Here is a 14,266-nt window from a genome sequence, read left to right as displayed (position 1 = left end):
AACAGACCCTCCAAATCATCAAATCAAGTCAAATCAAATCAAACATAAAAAGAAGAGGGAAACCTACGCCGCTCCAAATTCCTTAACATCGGTCTTCTTCCCCAACAATGCCAACGGCACGATCCCACTAACATGCATCTCTGGCCCATAAACATGCATATCCAACCCCAACTCCTCGCCCACAGCCTTAATATTCTTCAGGCCTTCCTGGTAATTAGGCCCAGCCCGCCTAACCCAGATCTGTGTCTTATGCTCATTCAAGATAGGCGCCACCTCCCTCAGCGCCCGAATAACCCCCTTGAACGTCGATGCGACGTTCGTGAAATTCGCAATCCCACCACCAATGAACAGGACCTTCCCATCCGGATGCAAGGGTGCGCGCAGCATCAGATCCAGGATGGTGCGTGCGTAGTTGAATGTCTGCGTTTCGGTGGGTGCGCCGGAGTATTCTCCGTAGTTTGCGAGTTCGGAGACGAAGCCAGCGGACGCGATGGCGTCGGCGTAGACGACGGATGCACCACCGCCGGCGACGAGGGTCCAGATGCGTCCGTTCGGGTTGAGGACGGTGAGTTTAAGCGACGAGCCTGTCTTGGCGTCCATGTCTGCGATGAATTTTTCTTCCTTGCTAAGCTCGCGGCCGAAGGGGGCGGGGAATTCCATGGGCGGCCCCGCGTCGATGGTTACTTTGCCATCCGTATTGGTGGCCTTGCGGATCCCCAGAGCGGCGGGGCTGCGGGCAATGGCCCATTTGGTACCGCATTCGAATTCGGCAGTTTGGTCTAGTTTGGCGGCTAGGTCAAGGAAGTGCACTGCTGCGGAGGTTTTGGAGGGATTGGGAATGACAACGAGGGGGTTGATTTCGAGATAGGTGAATTGGCAGTCGACGTAGACGGCGTAGAGGCGGGTGATGAAGTCGACGAGCACGTTGTGGAGGCCCGAGGGGATTTTGCTGAGGAGGGCAGAGGCGATTTCGTCGTTGGAGGGGTAGTTTGCGAGATTGACTGGGATCAAGAGCTTTTCTGCCTTGGCGTCGACGTCGCCGACATCTACGCCGCCTTCGTGGGTGAAGAGGATCCAGTCGCCCTGTATAAATACATAATTCGATTAGTATTTATAGATTTGGTCTTTGTTTTTGATTTTAATATTTTTTATTTTATATTATAAACCAAGGGGAGATAATAAAGTGTGTATATATATCTATCTTACCTCTCGTACGGAGTTGATGTTGATATAATATTCCGTTTCTTGCGGGTGAGGCACAAATGGTTCAACGAGGAACTGCCTCAGGACACCCGTAACAGTCTCAACCTTCTGCTCCTTGCCTGCGCGCTCAGCAATCCATGCTCTCGCTTCAGGCCAGGTCCTGTCCAGAGCAAGCAGGCCACTCTTGCCCCGCCGCTTGATCAATTGGTCTGGTTTTGCGACGAGGCGGATATCCTTTGCGAGCAGCCAGGGATAGGTGCTCTCAGCCTGGTCGAGGATGGCGTCAACAGAGGCATCTTCGGGGAAGTAGAGGGAGGCGAGCTTTGGGGGGGGATTGTGGGTGGATGGGGGGGGTAGAGGGGAGGATTTGATGACGGGGCTTCTGGTGAGGTGGTAGTTGAGAATGGCCTTGCCATCCGCTTCAAGGATTGACTTGGCAGACATGGTGATGTGTATAGCTATAAGTGATCGATCTCTAGTTGGGGGGATGTATGCGTTTGTGGTATGCGGTATATTAGGATATATAAGGAGAGAGAATGTGTGTGGTTATTGTGTCTGTCTGTTCTGTATGTCGTAGTTAAATATGTGCATATGAAGTGGTTTGTGTTGGGCGTTGAGCTGAGCTTGCGGAAGCTGGCGCCTGACTAAGCCTGCCGTGGGTTGAGGCTGTTGTTGGGGAGCCCGGTAACTGCCGAGTCTTGGGGATATATATTTATCTAGCTAATTACTGAGGCATACGAATCCCCGGCCTGGTCTACCGGGGCTTCTGGGGTTCAGTTGGTTTCCTTGGCTTGCGCAGGGTGGGATAAGGTGGATGTTTTGGGATATTTTTAAACAAAGGTTGGTTGAGAAAGAATTCTGTCTAGCGTTGTTGTGCCCCCTAATAAATACACTCTAGATACGAGTGTGTGCAACTATTGCCTGGAATGAATTGAATAAGAATGCAATTTAGGATTCTTAACAACAATCAGCAAATCAAATTGACAATATCTATCCTCTGCATAAGTAGATATATTTTATATAATATATATACTCTGAATATCTTCCCGGCTTTTTGTTGTTTGTTTTGGGTCCTTTGTTCAGCGGTGACGTCTTGCAGCTGCTTAGGTACAACTGAATCATGGAGCAAGCAGGTAACCCCGACAGCCTAGCCCTGTCCCATGTAGTTAGTTAGTAACCTTCGCTCCCCATACTCTCTAGGTCAACTCGCGAGGGTAAGTTGATTGGCGTTCTCATCCATTGGGGAGCGGCTAGCTCGATCTGGTTAGTGCCCGCCAACTCGGAGGGAGGTGTCTCAAAGCGGAAGGAGAGGGACAGCCCAGCTAAGCTACGTTGCAAGGAGTTGTGTGTGCACCTGCCGCAAGTTTGGCAGCTCAACAAACACCAAAAATACACCTTCCCCCAGGGCCAAGTTCAAAAGTCCGGGTCCAACTTCAATTCATTCTTATTTTCTTCAACTCTCCAACTTTTCATTCTTCATTCTTCTCTCTTCGTATCCAGCCCAGACCAAGGTGGCCAGCCATTGAACTCTTTGTTTGTTTTTGTCTTGCTCAGTCCATTTCTTTTCGACATTGGATATCTCCTTGTGTCTAGACGTTGCTGCTGTGCGTTTCATTCCTCTGCGCTTCCAAGGGGTGGCCTGTCCTGTAAATTCCTCCCAGCAGACTTCCAAGGCAGACGAATATAAATAACTACAGCCAACTACGCATACTTCTATCCCAATACAATAACTAACCTGATATCTCTTCCCTCTAGCTTCTTCCATCGCCATCATGCCTTCTGCTGCTCCCCTGTCCAGCACTGCCAATGGCAACCTCTCCGCAAACGACAATATACGTCGCTTCGCCGCCCCAAGCAGACCCCTCACTCCCCTAGAGCACACCCTCTTCCACGACAAGACACGATGCTTCGTATAGTACGTCTCAATATCTCTCCATATTATTTCACTCTACTACTATTTACTGTTACATAACCCAACGCTGGAACTGGTTACTAATTAGCTATGCTTGCAGTGGTATGCAACCCCGTGCCGTGCAGGGAATGCTCGACTTCGACTTCATCTGCAAGCGATCTACCCCCTCCGTAGCCGGCATTATCTACACCTTCGGCGGCCAATTCGTCAGTAAGATGTATGTCAATTATCCAAATGTCCAAAAACATCTGTTTGCTAAATATAGCGCTATAGGTACTGGGGAACGAGCGAGACCCTGCTCCCCGTCTACCAGGAGGTCGAAAAGGCCATGACAAAACACCCAGATGTCGACACTATCGTCAACTTCGCCTCGTCGCGAAGTGTCTACAGCTCCACCATGGAACTCATGCAGTACCCCCAGATCAAGTCAATCGCCATCATCGCTGAGGGTGTCCCAGAAAGAGTAATGCGCAAACCATTCCCTCGTATATACATATCCTTGGAATATATACTAACCCGGATTATAGCGCGCCCGAGAAATCATGGTAGCTGCGAAAGAAAAAGGGATAACCATCATTGGCCCCGCGACTGTCGGAGGCATCAAGCCTGGTGCCTTCAAAATTGGCAACACTGGCGGCATGATGGACAACATTGTCGCATCTAAACTCTACCGCAAGGGCTCAGTGGGCTACGTCTCTAAATCTGGAGGCATGTCCAACGAGCTGAACAATATCATCTCCCAAAACACTGATGGAGTCTATGAGGGTGTCGCTATTGGAGGCGACAGATATCCTGGAACCACATTTATTGACCATCTCCTGAGATACCAAGCAGATCCAAAGTGTAAGATCCTCCTGCTCCTGGGTGAGGTCGGTGGTGTTGAAGAGTACCGCGTCATCGACGCTGTGCGCGACGGCACCATCACAAAACCAGTTGTCGCGTGGGCCATTGGAACCTGCGCAAGCCTGTTCAAGACAGAAGTCCAGTTCGGCCACGCTGGCGCCTCCGCCAACTCTGAACTCGAGACTGCAGTCATGAAGAACAAATACATGAGAGAATCTGGCATCCACGTCCCAGACACCTTTGAGGAACTACCCCGGGTCCTCGCGGACGTCTACAAGAAGCTCGTCAAGCAAGGAACCATCAACCCCGAACCTGAACCTGTCCCACCCAAGATCCCCATTGATTACGCCTGGGCCCAGGAACTCGGCCTCATCCGTAAACCAGCCGCATTCATCTCTACCATCTCTGACGACCGTGGCCAAGAACTGCTGTACGCCGGGATGCCCATCTCAGATGTGTTTAGAGAAGACATAGGAATTGGAGGCGTCATGTCGCTGCTGTGGTTCCGTCGCCGTCTCCCCATCTACGCTAGCAAGTTCCTCGAGATGGTCCTTATGTTGACGGCTGACCATGGTCCCGCTGTATCTGGCGCCATGAACACGATCATCACAACTAGAGCTGGAAAGGATCTTATCAGCGCTCTGGTATCTGGTCTGTTGACGATTGGCTCGCGGTTTGGTGGTGCTCTGGATGGCGCTGCGGAGGAGTTCACAAAGGCATTCGACAGGGGCCTTAGTCCCCGCGATTTCGTTGATACCATGCGCAAGGAAAACAAATTGATACCAGGTATCGGCCACAAAGTAAAATCCCGTTCCAACCCAGACCTTCGCGTCGAACTCGTCAAGGAGTTCGTACACAAAAACTTCCCAAGCCACAAACTCCTCGACTACGCCATCGCCGTCGAAACCGTTACGACTTCCAAGAAAGACAATCTAATCCTAAACGTCGACGGGTGCGTGGCTGTATGCTTTGTTGATTTGTTGCGGAACTGTGGTGCGTTTAGCCCCGAGGAGGCGGAGGATTATCTGTCTATGGGTGTGCTGAATGGGTTGTTTGTTTTGGGGAGGAGTATTGGCCTCATTGCGCATTTCTTGGATCAGAAGAGGCTGCGGACTGGTCTTTATAGGCATCCGTGGGATGATATTACGTATTTGCTGCCGACGTTGCAGAAGGGTGCGCCGGGTGCGGAGGGAAGAGTTGAGGTTAGCATGTAATTTGGCTGGGAAGCTGCTTTCCCCCCAACCCTTTAACAGCGTGGTCGATTGGGGAGAGACAAATACGGATTTTTCTTCTGTGATGGTGGTGCGAATAATATATTTATTTTATGCTCTACACCTTTTTCTCCTTTACATTTTACACTTTACATTTTGGTTGTATGTTTTTATTTGCTTTTCTTTGTGGTGGAGTGCTGGGATAACTATTTGAAAATAAAATGATGACTTATGCGTTTTATTACAAGGTTGTTCATTTGCTTTCTACCAAGCTCTTTTGACACTGTTGTTTTTTCTCTGGTTGTTTTGAGTGATAGATATATTAGCGAAACCCGAGGGTGACGCTTTAAAAAGTCGTCAAAGTGTCAGTACTAATCCAGGAGTAGAGATTAGATAAACGCATAACTATTTCTGTTGATTGACTTTTCCTTTCATTCCAGATATCTCCCCTTCAATCTCATGCTATACGAATTCTCGAGTGCTGCTTAGGTATATTAAAGGGTCTCCGCACATCTCCGCAGTCTCAGGCGCGGAAAGTTAGGGCTCTACAGTCGTAAGGTAAGCTTTTCTTCCAAGTTTCGAATCGCGACGAAATCTTTACAACTAACAAAACTCCGAGCAGAAGTTGTTTATTCTCTCTCTATTGCACTTTCATCTGGGCATAAAGATTGCGGGTACGTGCAGATACGGATCCTGACATAAAAAAAAAAATCTATCCGATCCTTTTAACTAGAGCTATTAATAAGAAGACGCTGTTGCTGGAGAGAAGTGCAGTGGAGCATGTTGAATTACATGCGAGAATAATATATATTATATATATATATTAGTTAACGTCCAAAGTCTATTGATCTCTCCTGCGTCAAATTGACTCTTGTCCGCCTGTCATATCCAAACCATTAAATTCCACCCACCCACCACCAGAACAAACAAACACCTCTCCCTCGAAAAACAATGGTCCGCTTCAAACACCGCTACCTCCTCATCGACATCCTCTACCCCCCGTCCTCCGATATCTCCTCCAATACGCCCAGCACAGCCAAAACCAAAACCAAACCCCCGCCGACAAGTACCAGCTCCAGTACTGCAAATGCAAACGCTAACCTGACAACACACCTCCTCATCCACCGCCCGACACCGGATACACTGACACCGCAATCCCTCGCGCGGGCCGTAAGGGAACATATTGCGGAGATGTTTGGTGATTGGGGAATGGGTAGGTTAGGAGGAGGCGGAGCGGGGGGTGTTAGTGGTATGTGTGTTAGGTGTTCTCTTCCTTTCTTCTTTTCTTTTCCTCTCTCTCTCTCTCTCTCTCTCTCTCTTTTTTTTTTTTTTTTTTTTTTTTCCCTTTTTTTCTTTTTTCTCTGGTTTTGTGCTGCTAACATCTGGCGATACGTGAATTAGTAAAATACCTCTCCCCCGCAACATCGACAGCGATAATCCGCTGTCCCCGCGCGAGCTATAGACTTGTTTGGTGCGCACTTACGTATATGTCTCGTTTACCTGCGTCAAGGGGCGGGGGTTGGGGTGGGAGGGCAAATGCGAATCTGCAGATGCAGGATGATTGTGTGTTCCGGGTTGTGAGGGTTTCCGGGACGATGAGAAAGGCGGAGGAAGAGGCTATTTCTAGGGCGAGGAGGGAGGTCGTTAGGATGCGGGGGGCCGGAGAGAAGGGGGGTGGGTTGCTGGAGGGAATGTTTGGGGGGGAAGTTGAAGTGGATGTGGATGTGGGAGAGGATGGAGAGGAAGACGAGAGAAGTGATGAGGATTGAATGGGGAGGTAAATATCATTGGTGAGTACCATCCTTTCTTCTTATGTTCAAACGTATCGTGACTATTATATTCTACTATACATTCATGGCATGAGTCTCGTTTCATTTTCGTGATTTGCGAACGACTTTTATCCACTATTTGGCGGAACAGTCATATATATAGAAATCATCCATATCGATGTCATCCCCACCTCCTCCACCACCACCACCAGGAGCACCAGGCGCATTCTTCCCTGCTTCTTCCCGCACCTTCGCTTCCTCCCACTCCTTCCTCTCCTTCTCATCCCATTCATCCTTCCTATCAAGCCATCTCTCCTGCACATCTCTTATATCCATCACACCCAACCCCTCTCTAACCGCCACCTGCCAGACCGTATCATTTGCCCCTTCCGCCGAACCAAAGGCATAGCCACCCGCCCGATCAATAACATGTAACAAATTCATCATACTCTTCTTATCCTCTACAGCTAGTGTCTCAAAACCTACTAGCCCGAAATCTTGCACAAGCTCGACAATGGCTTGGTTCAACGCGTCAAATTTCGAGTTCATTAATCGGGGAGATTCCTCCTTTAAGTGTGGGAGGAGATAGGATAGGTCTTGGACTTCTGTGTAGAAGTCTAAATTGAAGGGTAAGGGTGGGTAGTTGGAGAGGTTGTCTATTTTTGTGAGGACGTTGATGTGGGGGAGGTCCATTTGGAGCATGGCGCGGAGGGAGAGGAGGAGGGCAGAGATGTACATTGAGGGGAGGGTGAGGTTGTAGGAGTCTATGAGGTGGACTACGACGAGCTGTTGGCAGTACGGGACTAGTTAGTAGTGAAGGGGAGCTTTCATGGAACGGTCAAGATTTTGAGGGATAGGGTGAGAGCACACTCTGTACCCAAGCTTTTGGATCCGGAAGAAGATATTTCGCAGCGAAGAGTGGTGTGTGAAGATCTCGACCTGGCCTGGGCAATCGAACAGGACATAGTCATCTGCATTATATCAAATACATGCACAAATTAGTCACATTCTATGCGCATTCCATTCCCGCAATAGTAACAAATATCATTTTAACAAACCTCCTAACCGCTCCAAACCCTCTTTCAACCAATCGAAATTTGCCTCTATTTCCTCAAGTGCATATAAAACCCCTCCATTTGGGCCCAGCGTATCTTCTGCCATAATTTCCTCCAGAGTTTACCAGCTCGCGCACGTCAAACGCCGGGGTACACGAGGTCTTGTCGTTGGCAGGGTCTAGGTTGACAACTGAGCATTTGCGGCCGATGGCGGACATGAATTGTTGCATGCCATCGCAGTAGGTGGATTTGCCAGAGCCGGGGGGGCCTATTACCAGCTGCGCGAAAGGCATGACCAAATGATATGTGTGCAACTTTGCTTTTAACCTGGGAGAATAACTCCTGGTTAACGGTGTGGAGTGATGATGGAAGTTGAAGCTTTGTTAAACGCGATGATGTCGTTGGGGCGGTGTAGCGGGGCAGAAAACAAGGAGAAAATTCGGGTTGAGAAACAGCTTGCAAAGAACAACCAGACAACAATATCCGAGTCCAACTTTGGGAGAAGCAGGGGACTTTAGATTTTCATTCAATTGCGGATTATTATAGTTGTTAACTCCAATGGCGTCTAGTAAGTTCAATATTTGAAGCAACCCAAAACTACACCTCGATACTGACCGCAAATCACAGCACAATTCGCCCTCGCCTCCCCGCCGACGGACGCCATATCAGCCGTTAAATTCTCCCCAGAGCCAGGCTCAATGCGCCTGGTAGTTTCGTCATGGGATAAAAACGTATATCTATACGATCTACGAGATGAGAATGGAGCCGTGAGCGAAGGCAAACTCCTTCAGAAATTCGAGCATCGAGCACCCGTTCTGGATGTCTGCTTTGGAGAGAATGAGAATGAAATATATACCAGTGGATTAGACTGGGACGTTAGGAGGTGAGTTGCTCACTGTATATATGATATATATGTACCTCCCCTCGGAATACCATTCTGCGAATTAAAAACAGAGCCACCATTAATGGCGGATTCCCCTTACAGGATCGACATCCCGACCTCCACCCAAACAGTCCTCAGCACACATTCCGCCGGCGTAAAATCGGTGGTCTACAGCAAAGAGCACAACCTCCTTGTCTCCGCCTCCTGGGACTCAACTCTACATGTCCACCGCACTAGCACCTCCTCAGACCCCACCAACTCCGCCCCAACAAAGGCACCGATGACCATCCCCCTCCCCGCAAGGCCCTTCTCCCTCTCCCTCTCCCCAACAAAGCTCGTCGTCGCCATGGCCTCGCGCACCCTGCACATCTACGACTTACACGCTCTCTCCACCTCCCTCGACCAATCCCCCAACACCTCCACGGCCTCCGAAAATACCCAACCCATAGAACCCTGGCAACGACGCGAAAGCAGTCTAAAATTCATGACGCGCGCCGTGGCCTGCATGCCCAACGATGCCGGCTACGCGTCTTCCAGCATCGAAGGCCGCGTCGCGGTCGAATGGTTCGATCCCTCCCCAGCCTCCCAAGACCGCAAATACGCGTTTAAATGCCACAGGCAACAAGCAGCAGATGAGCCCGGTGTTGATGTCGTATATCCCGTCAACGCGCTGGCATTTCACCCTGTGCATGGCACATTTGCGTCTGGTGGCGGGGATGGGGTTGTGGCCTTGTGGGATGGGTTGGCGAAGAGGAGGATTCGGCAGTATCAACGGCATCCAGCTAGCGTGGCTGCGTTGGCTTTTAGTGGAGATGGGAAGTTTTTGGCCATTGGGGTTTGTCCTGGGTTTGAGGAGGGGAGGGAGAAGGAACAAGGTGAGGCGGGGGAAGGGGTTGTAAATGTGTATATTAGAGAGTTGGGGGAGAATGAGGCCAAAGGAAAAGGGGTGAAGTAAAATGAGATGAATTGAGTAATGGGTTGCTACGTTAATTTTCTTTTCTTTTCTTTTCTTTTCTTTTCTTTTCTTTCTTTTATATATTTTCTAGCGTATTATTGTGTCATACTCAACACAGTAATCGTTGTATCCCGAACCAAAAACCAAGAAAATAAAACCCAATGATACCTCTATCAAGGTAAAACCCTCTCAAAACAAAATGAGACGTAAAAACGAAATGGAATATAATGCTTATTATCAGTTCATCATAACTCACCCTCCCCTATTAATTTACTTCGTAGTGCGCACCGAAACCGACCCGTCCGGCATACCAAAATACGCAGCAACAGGCTTCTGCCCACCAATCCCACCAACAGCTTGAGCCTGCGGGCCCGTCAACCCGCAAAAGAGACCAACCTCCAATACACCGGGAATCATATTAATCCTATCCGCCAAAGCCGTTACCTCCCAAACCCCATTTTTCCCCGACCCGTCCTGACCTTGCGCGACATCCGACGGCAAGAGGAGTTTAGGAAATGGTGCGTCGATGAGGAAGAAGCCCTGATCAGTTTTCACTGGAGTGGCATGCTCTCCTACCTCGGGTGCGGTAATGCGGAGTTTGGGCAGGGGGCTGCCGATTTTTTGAAGTTCGGTTATAACGCGGCGGACGGCTATGGGGGCTACTTCGATGGGAATTGAAGGCCAGTTTGTTAGGAGGCGGGATTGGAGTTTTCGAGAGTCTGTGTGTAGTGGGTGGGGATTGGGTTAGTAATTTGGAAGGTGTGGTTGATAATATATGTGCTTGTAAGAGTGGTAGCTGCGGAGGGGGGAAATCCTCGCACGCATTTTGACATGTGGAGCTACAATAGGAAAAGAAAGGAAAAACTTAAATATATATATATATAAAGATATATTTTGCCGCACATACCAGCTACGCAAATAAACTCCTTCGCCTGTAGTGCAACTAGTTTCTCCTGGAACAGACATGCACCTCCGCCCTTTATACAATTGAGGTCGTCGTCGACCTCATCCGCGCCATCAAACGCAACGTCTAACACGGCGCCCTCGGGAAGCGCATCGAATGCGACAGGGGTCAAGCCCGCATTGACAACGAGCTGGTTCGACTGGTACCCTGTGGGCACGAAACCCGTGGTAGACGTATCCACACCGAGTGCCTTGATGGCCTCGACTACGTAGACAATCGTGGTCCCGCTACCGATTCCGACGAATTTGGCGTTTGGTGGGTAGTGTTTATCAACAGCTTCTTTCGCAGCGTTCCGCTTTGCGTCTTCGATTGTGGACATGGCGGAGGGGTGTGTGGCTGCGTAGGATCGTTTCTGAGGGGAGAGGGGGGTATAGAAAAGCGGACGGGGCAGCGGGAGTACAACAGTTAGGAGGTGGGATGCTGTTAGTGAGTGGCGGGGTAGAAACTTGAGCCTAGAAATTTCAGTTTGGGGCTGGAATTAGAAAATTGTTTGCTCTTTTTTAGGATTGCTGCAGAATATGGATCGGGAGGATGCAATGGGTTATAGGTTATTTATCTAAAGTGGGATGCTAAAATACTTTGTACTTCCACCCTTTCTTTTCATACCCAGGAGTTGGCGGCGTTACTTACAGGGTGCATGCGACTAATGGTCTTGGTATGAGTTTCATGAAGCTTTCTGGCGGGAGGAGGGTGGCGGGAAATGTTAGTTATAGCTAAATAGCTGTTAACTAGTTACATATTAACGTTATATGAGTAGTTTAAGGAGTTGACAGAGCACAATCCCTATAGCTAAGACACCACGGGAGTCCATCAACATCACTAATTCTTAGGCTGCGCATGACTATAGCTGCACCATGGTATCATCGCAAGCCAACTTTCAGTTGGCATCATGGATGAAGATGTTTGACAGGAGGCGATCCATGGGTTTATTGTTGGTGATGTTGGTGGTGATGGTTCGTTAAACCGCCCAAGTACGCTCCGGCCCTACTATTTTCCCCTCTAGCTCCGCGTTAAACTAGACAACACGACAAGACGACAACAAGACAACAAGACAACACGCCGTACGCTTGCTGCCCCCATATTAGTCTCTAGTAGACACTTCTGCAATAAAGAATATAACCGTCCTGGGGTGGCATATAGCGGCATAGAGCGGCCTGAAGTAAATCAATGGCCTCTATCATTCCTTTTCTTGCTTAGACATAAAAGTGTTGTTTGCTTTCTTCAATGACCGAATCTTTCCCAACACGTCCTGCGGGGCCAACCTCAAAGGAGCGCAAATACGACCGCCAGCTACGATTATGGGCTGCCAGTGGCCAACAAGCTCTTGAAAACTCCAAGGTGCTTCTTGTAAACTCAGGTGGCCCTCTGGATAACGAAATCACCGCTGGTTCTGGAGTGGTGGGTGTCGAGACCCTGAAAAATCTGGTGCTGCCTGGTGTTGGCGGCTTCACAATTGTTGACCCGGCCATCGCCACTGAGTCGGACCTGGGAGTCAACTTTTTTCTAGAAGAAGCAAGCCTGGGAAAATCGAGAGCACAGGAGACGTGCAGGCTGCTGCGGGAGCTAAATCCAGACGTCGAGGGAGACTCGTTCGATCAGGTGTGCTGCATCTATTCGGATTGTCCCAATATAAAAAAAATAAAAAACAACCGAACGATAGCTGACTCTTTAGACAGCCCATTGGAGAACTTCTAAAAGATGAAGGCTTCCTACAACCATACGCTCTCATAATAGTCTCGGCTCCAGTGAGTCGTTCCACGTTAAAAGCTATTTCTGCCGCCGCCCGACAGCACTCAATTCCTCTCATTTACGCCCATTCGGTTGGCTTCTACTCTGCATTCTCACTGCAACTCCCTGCTGTATTTCCCATTGTCGAAACACATCCAGATCCAGAATCCGTTCAAGATCTACGTTTGATCAACCCTTGGCCCGAATTAGCAGCCGTCGCCGCGGCCAAGACGGCGGATATAGATAGTCTTGATGACTACGAACATGGCCATATGCCATACCTATTGATACTTCTTCATTTTCTCGAGAAGTGGAAGAAAACACACAATGAGAACCCACCTACCACGTACAAAGAAAAGTCAGAATTCCGTGAGATGGTTCGGGATGGGACCCGGGCCGATAACTTGGAAGGAGGGGAGGAAAACTTCGACGAAGCCGTAGCCGCCGTATTAAAGAGCATAAACCCCTGGTCTCTAAAGAGTAATGTTGAAGAAGTATTTAAGATGGAACAGTGTAACAAACTCACCGCAACCTCTGGCAATTTTTGGATCATCGCCTCCGCCGTTAAATCATTCTACACCACCCACAATGTCCTCCCGCTCCCAGGTTCCCTTCCAGATATGAAGACGAAGTCAGAAGACTATATCTCCCTCCAAAATATCTACAAATCGAAAGCACGCAAAGACGTCGCAGAGGTCGTCCTTACCGTTAGGGCTCTAGAAAGCCAGCTCGGGAGGGATACGCCAGCATCTCAAATCTCTGAGAGGGAAATCGAAACTTTCTGCAAAAATGCCTGTAGCATAAAGGTAATCTGTGGCCGTGACATACCCATTCTAGGCTCGACTGCGGACCCCACAACTCTTAGATCTATCCGCGACAGCCTCCAACTCTCCGACTCCCTCATCCACATCTTCATCGCCCTGCAAATCCTCGATACGCTCGTCAGCGAGTATCAAAATAGAGCCTCACAATCACAATCACAACCGCCATCATCGCCCTCACTCCCATCTTTCCTCGACCAAGCCAAAAACTGGTCAGCCGCACAATCAAAACTTCTAAGCCTCTTGCAAGTCGACGGCCAGCCTCTCGATGACGACATTCAGTCTCGCATCACAAAGGCAGTGCAAGAAACCATACGCGCAGGTCCGGGGGAGTTGCACACCATCTCCGCACTGGCTGGCGGCTTCGTCGCACAGGAGGCGTTGAAGGTGCTGACGAGGCAGTATGTGCCGCTGGATAATACGTGTGTCTTTGATGGGATTGAGAGTCGGGCGGAAATGTTTAGGTTGTAGGTTGGTTAGAGGAATGGATTTTCTGGGTCTGAGATGGGTTATAGTGAAAGGGAACATTTACGGATTGCGTCTTAGCTGTTTGGGGGGCAAGGGATTGAATTTATTTGTGAAGATTCCATATTTACGTTGTACTGATTATGTTTAGAGGTTAGTTAACCAAATAGGTGACGGCGTGATATAGTCATGATTTGATGAAAGAAATATTATCATACAGAAATATTACTGCTAGAAGGAATCCTTCTGATAGTTGCATCAAATGGTGATCGTATTCCCTTGCGTTTGAAATTGGGTAAGAGACGAATATGTCATGTGATCCAGCACCCATGGCAAACATGGCAAACACCTCTTTGTCAATGGCGGGACTAAGACGCAACTTCAAGACACTTGCAATATTCAGCTTCATCATCTCACCTCATTCTATGAATTCCCCCTTGTCTAATATATTTGTACT

At 49.0% G+C, this 14,266-nt stretch overlaps 8 protein-coding genes across 8 annotated transcripts; 4 read left to right on the top strand and 4 right to left on the bottom strand.

Annotated features, from left to right (window-relative positions):
* Window positions 1–63: 63 nt before the first annotated feature.
* Window positions 64–1,647, bottom strand: PAAG_05151 (ATP-citrate-lyase; the record flags this gene model as incomplete). The annotated part of the gene is made up of 2 exons (XM_002792969.2): window positions 64–1,083; window positions 1,207–1,647. The coding sequence occupies 2 exons, from the start codon at window positions 1,645–1,647 to the stop codon at window positions 64–66; spliced, it is 1,461 nt and encodes a 486-aa protein (XP_002793015.1).
* A 1,328-nt stretch (window positions 1,648–2,975) lies between these two features.
* Window positions 2,976–5,172, top strand: PAAG_05150 (ATP-citrate synthase subunit 1; the record flags this gene model as incomplete). Its single annotated transcript, XM_002792968.2, has 4 exons — window positions 2,976–3,118; window positions 3,216–3,332; window positions 3,389–3,578; window positions 3,643–5,172. 4 exons carry the CDS (start codon window positions 2,976–2,978, stop codon window positions 5,170–5,172), a joined length of 1,980 nt encoding a protein of 659 aa, XP_002793014.1.
* A 948-nt stretch (window positions 5,173–6,120) lies between these two features.
* Window positions 6,121–6,938, top strand: PAAG_05149 (hypothetical protein; the record flags this gene model as incomplete). The annotated part of the gene is made up of 2 exons (XM_015845485.1): window positions 6,121–6,418; window positions 6,571–6,938. 2 exons carry the CDS (start codon window positions 6,121–6,123, stop codon window positions 6,936–6,938), a joined length of 666 nt encoding a protein of 221 aa, XP_015699711.1.
* Window positions 6,939–7,073: 135 nt separating this feature from the next.
* On the bottom strand, window positions 7,074–7,676 carry PAAG_11993 (hypothetical protein; the record flags this gene model as incomplete). Its single annotated transcript, XM_002792966.2, has 1 exon — window positions 7,074–7,676. The coding sequence occupies one exon, from the start codon at window positions 7,674–7,676 to the stop codon at window positions 7,074–7,076; it is 603 nt and encodes a 200-aa protein (XP_002793012.2).
* Window positions 7,677–8,049: 373 nt separating this feature from the next.
* Window positions 8,050–8,286, bottom strand: PAAG_11992 (hypothetical protein; the record flags this gene model as incomplete). Its single annotated transcript, XM_015847546.1, has 1 exon — window positions 8,050–8,286. One exon carries the CDS (start codon window positions 8,284–8,286, stop codon window positions 8,050–8,052), a length of 237 nt encoding a protein of 78 aa, XP_015702849.1.
* Window positions 8,287–8,551: 265 nt separating this feature from the next.
* On the top strand, window positions 8,552–9,831 carry PAAG_05147 (mitotic checkpoint protein BUB3; the record flags this gene model as incomplete). Its single annotated transcript, XM_002792965.2, has 3 exons — window positions 8,552–8,561; window positions 8,621–8,876; window positions 8,979–9,831. 3 exons carry the CDS (start codon window positions 8,552–8,554, stop codon window positions 9,829–9,831), a joined length of 1,119 nt encoding a protein of 372 aa, XP_002793011.1.
* A 270-nt stretch (window positions 9,832–10,101) lies between these two features.
* Window positions 10,102–11,114, bottom strand: PAAG_05146 (ribose 5-phosphate isomerase A; the record flags this gene model as incomplete). Its single annotated transcript, XM_002792964.1, has 2 exons — window positions 10,102–10,550; window positions 10,739–11,114. The coding sequence occupies 2 exons, from the start codon at window positions 11,112–11,114 to the stop codon at window positions 10,102–10,104; spliced, it is 825 nt and encodes a 274-aa protein (XP_002793010.1).
* A 905-nt stretch (window positions 11,115–12,019) lies between these two features.
* On the top strand, window positions 12,020–13,815 carry PAAG_05145 (NEDD8-activating enzyme E1 regulatory subunit; the record flags this gene model as incomplete). Its single annotated transcript, XM_002792963.2, has 2 exons — window positions 12,020–12,394; window positions 12,472–13,815. The coding sequence occupies 2 exons, from the start codon at window positions 12,020–12,022 to the stop codon at window positions 13,813–13,815; spliced, it is 1,719 nt and encodes a 572-aa protein (XP_002793009.2).
* Between the last annotated feature and the right edge of the window lie 451 nt (window positions 13,816–14,266).

This window comes from Paracoccidioides lutzii (genome assembly GCF_000150705.2).
Source record: "Paracoccidioides lutzii Pb01 unplaced genomic scaffold supercont2.13, whole genome shotgun sequence".
Taxonomy (NCBI): Eukaryota; Fungi; Ascomycota; class Eurotiomycetes; order Onygenales; family Ajellomycetaceae; genus Paracoccidioides; species Paracoccidioides lutzii.
This window is presented reverse-complemented; position numbering and strand designations above follow the sequence as displayed.